The 4,046-nt window shown below is 29.3% G+C and overlaps 1 protein-coding gene across 1 annotated transcript; it reads left to right on the top strand.

Moving 5' to 3' along the window:
• The first annotated feature begins 222 nt into the window (after positions 1–222).
• On the top strand, positions 223–2,413 carry LOC133823895 (beta-fructofuranosidase, insoluble isoenzyme 1-like). Its single transcript, XM_062256749.1, has 5 exons — positions 223–1,114; positions 1,222–1,380; positions 1,469–1,713; positions 1,820–1,916; positions 2,026–2,413. Exons 1-5 carry the CDS (start codon positions 263–265, stop codon positions 2,212–2,214), a joined length of 1,542 nt encoding a protein of 513 aa, XP_062112733.1. The 5' UTR covers positions 223–262; the 3' UTR covers positions 2,215–2,413.
• The last annotated feature ends 1,633 nt before the right edge of the window (positions 2,414–4,046 follow it).

Here is a 4,046-nt window from a genome sequence, read left to right as displayed (position 1 = left end):
ATTAAAAATTTAAACGCGCGAAGGGTACTAAGCTATGTAGTTTTTGCAAACAAATAGTATCCATTGATAATTTTCAGAACAAAAGAAAACAAGTTTGTATTTCGATAAAACACTATTTACCCTTATAATAACATCATTATAAAATTTAAATAATTTCAATAAATTTTCTGTGTTAATTGTAGATATTAATTGCACAACTCTTTTTAACTAATTAATTACTATAATTATGTCACATAATATATAATGTAAATCAACAGGACCAATGTATTTTAGAGGATTCTACCATTTTTTCTACCAATACAATCCAAAAGGAGCAGTATGGGGCAACATTGTTTGGGCACATTCAGTATCAAAGGATTTGATGAACTGGGAAGCCCTGGAACATGCCATATCCCCTTCTAAGCCATTTGACATAAATGGATGTTGGTCAGGTTCAGCCACAGTACTCCCAGGTAACAAGCCAGTAATTTTGTACACTGGAATTGACCCTAACCAAAACCAAGTCCAAAACTATGCTGTGCCTAAAAACTCATCTGATCCATATCTTAGAGAGTGGATTAAGCCTGACAACAATCCAATAGTCTTCCCTGATGCCGGCGTAAACGCCAGCGCATTCCGTGATCCAACCACTGCTTGGCTAGGCAGAGATGGGCATTGGAGGATGTTGGTTGGTGGGAAGAGGAGAAAGAGAGGTATGGCTCATTTGTATAGGAGCAAAGATTTCATTCATTGGGTTAAGGCACAACACCCTTTACATTCTATGTCTCACACTGGTATGTGGGAATGCCCTGACTTCTTTCCAGTTTCATTGTCTAGTAACAATGGATTGGACACTTCTTTTAATGGAAATGGTATTAAGCATGTTTTCAAAGTGAGTCTTGATCTGACTAGATTTGATTACTACACAATTGGAACATATAATGTCAAGAAAGATAGATATGTTCCTGATAATGGATCTGTTGATAGTTGGGATGGATTGAGATATGATTATGGAAACTTTTATGCCTCGAAAACATTTTATGATCCTGTTAAGAAGAGGAGAATATTGTGGGGTTGGGCTAATGAGTCTGATGCTCGTGTAACTGATGTCCAAAAGGGATGGTCTGGAATACAGGTAATTAATGTATACGTGTTTATGTTTATTGTTAATCAAAGGTTAACTAATGCATATCTACTATCAGCTCTTTCATTGTAAATTTAAAAAATGTGTATATTTTGTAGGCTATTCCAAGGACAATAGTGCTTGATCCTAGTGGAAAACAATTGCTACAATGGCCTATAGAAGAAGTTGAAACTTTGAGAGGGCAGGAAACAGAAATAAAAAATGCAAAATTGAAGAAAGGAGATATCATTAAAGTGAAAGGAATCACTCCTGCTCAGGTTTGTATTTATTTTTATTATGTTTGTACTTTTTTAATTTGAAATTATAATAAAAAATATTGAGATTATTTTATATATGCATTGTTAGGCGGATGTGGATGTCACATTTTCATTTCCAAGCTTGGAAAAAGCTGAAAAATTGGATACAAAAGGATGGGATACTGCCGAGGCCCTTTGTGGTAAAAAGGGTTCTCACATTGCTGGTGGTGTTGGACCATTTGGACTACTGACTTTAGCTTCGGAAAAGCTAGAAGAGTTCACTCCTGTCTTCTTTAGAATATTCAAAACTACTGCAAATAAACATAAAGTGCTGCTGTGCTCCGATGCAAGGAGGTAGATTAATTAGCCCTTAATAATGGTCACTCTTAAAAACAAATCCTAAAAACATTCTTTACTTTTGTGTGACAAATATTCCTTTTGTTACCTTTGTTTTTGGCAGCTCTTCCTTGGGGAGTGATGGGGGTGTGTACAAGCCATCGTTTGCAGGTTTTGTGGATGTAGATTTAGCTGATAACAAGCTTTCGCTTAGAAGTTTGGTAAGTTAATTTTTTTATTTCTAAATATTCTTATCTTATATATAAGTATTAACATTGTTGTATATGTTTGTTTTAACTTTCAACATTAATTATTATTATTATTGTATAGATTGATCATTCTGTGGTGGAAAGTTTTGGTGCTGGAGGGAAGACTTGCATTACCTCTAGGGTTTATCCTACCATAGCAGTTTTTGATAAAGCTCAGTTGTTCCTTTTCAACAATGGCAGTGAGACTGTTACTGTGGAGAGTCTCAAAGCATGGAGCATGAATAAACCTCTATTGATGAACAATAACTGAGAGTGTGAGAGTACTGTGATTGTTCTAGCTAAGGGTTTTACTTTTAGGTTGAGCTTATATTTTATTAAGTACTATGTGTCAAATCAATGAGCTTATTTGACTAAATGTTTGTTTTAGATTCTAGTACTGCCTGTTTTATTTTATCTTTCCGTGTAACCTTTTTTATATAAATAATAATTTTGGTTTTACTTTTGAATAACTTTTGTAATTTCCTTTCTGTCATCACCAATAAAATATCAGTAACACTAACAATTGTTTATACTTTAATGACTTTTTTTAAAGTGACACACACTATTTCAGACATTGCTTCTCATTGGAACACGTGTAAAGCATTAATTTTTTAAACATAAAAGAAAAATCACACAAAATGCTATTTAATTTAACATATTACCACTACTACTTGTTTTTCCTTTATAAAATTGTCACAAAAAGTACATAGTAAAAAAAAATTAAATATGTTTTCAGAAAGAAAAAATCTATCAAATATAATATATATTGCTTTCAATATTTCTTACAAAAAATTTCTCACCTAAATTAGACAACATATAATATATGTATAAAATAATTCTTTTCCCATGTTTGTATAGTTGTAAAATTATAAACATGCTTATTCATACATGTATTTATTTTTATTATTTTTTTAACTATCATATAAATTTTAAATAAATAAAAAATATCATAAAAATAAATAAAATATATTTAATATAATGTATAATATAAATGTATTAAAAAATTATGACAAAACATTGTTTATAATTTTAATAAAACCTAATTCACTTTTTTTTCAATATATAATAGAATGAATTACAGTTCTATAGTATATATAAATATTATATCAATAATCTTTACATATATGACATCTAAACACAATATTGACATATATATATTTTTTACATACCTACATGACATATATATAAATTACAATAATATTTAAAAAGAAATTAATAATATAATAAAATAAGAATAGAAAAGGTCATAGTGTAGAGTGGTATACATGCATCAACTATTTTTAGTTTCTAATATAACTTGCAATGTCCTTTGGTGAATTTGATGAAGAAAAAAAACTTCAATCACTTGATAAAAAATATACTATCACATAAATTTATAAGATAAAAAAAATGATTTGTATGGCTTTATTACTTTTTAAATAAATATAATTTAATTATTTAAATTATCATAAAATATCTTAAAAATATCCTATTTTAATTTATTTATTTTTAAAGTGTATGTAGTTAATATAATATACTAAGGATAGTAGATTATATTATCTTTTATGTTTAATATGATATTATTCTAATACGTGAAGTTTAAGTTTAATTAAATTTTATTTAAGTTATAAAATATGATTTTATTAATTTTGAATAATTGTCAATGTAAAATATTTCAAAAATATCTTATTTTAATTTGTTTAATTAATTATTCATTTTGTTGACGCCGTTTTTCGTCAAACAGTGAAAGAAGAGCACGTAAACAATAACTGATGATGGCCAACTGAAATAAAACAATACAAACACACGATTTTTACGTGGTTCAGCAGTTAAATCTGCCTAGTCCACGAGTCTCTGTTATTAATACTCAAGATTATCTCTAGGAATTCTTCAGGAATGAATTCTCCAGAGTTTTCTCTCAAAGATCAGAATTTTGGTCATTTACAATGGTGCATGGCCTCTCTATTTATAGAGAAGGCTGCAGAATACTATCCCATATATTTTGGGTAGTTACTCTTTTTGTGTAAATCAAATAAATGACTTTAAATGCCTATAATCAGATATAAAAGGAAACGTCACCTGAAGATCAGGTGACGTATAACTGACCAAATAATATCCCACGAT

Source organism: Humulus lupulus, chromosome 3 (assembly GCF_963169125.1).
Source record: "Humulus lupulus chromosome 3, drHumLupu1.1, whole genome shotgun sequence".
Taxonomy (NCBI): domain Eukaryota; kingdom Viridiplantae; phylum Streptophyta; class Magnoliopsida; order Rosales; family Cannabaceae; genus Humulus; species Humulus lupulus.
The sequence above is the reverse complement of the archived record's forward strand: the minus strand, read 5'-3'. Positions and strand labels throughout refer to the sequence as shown.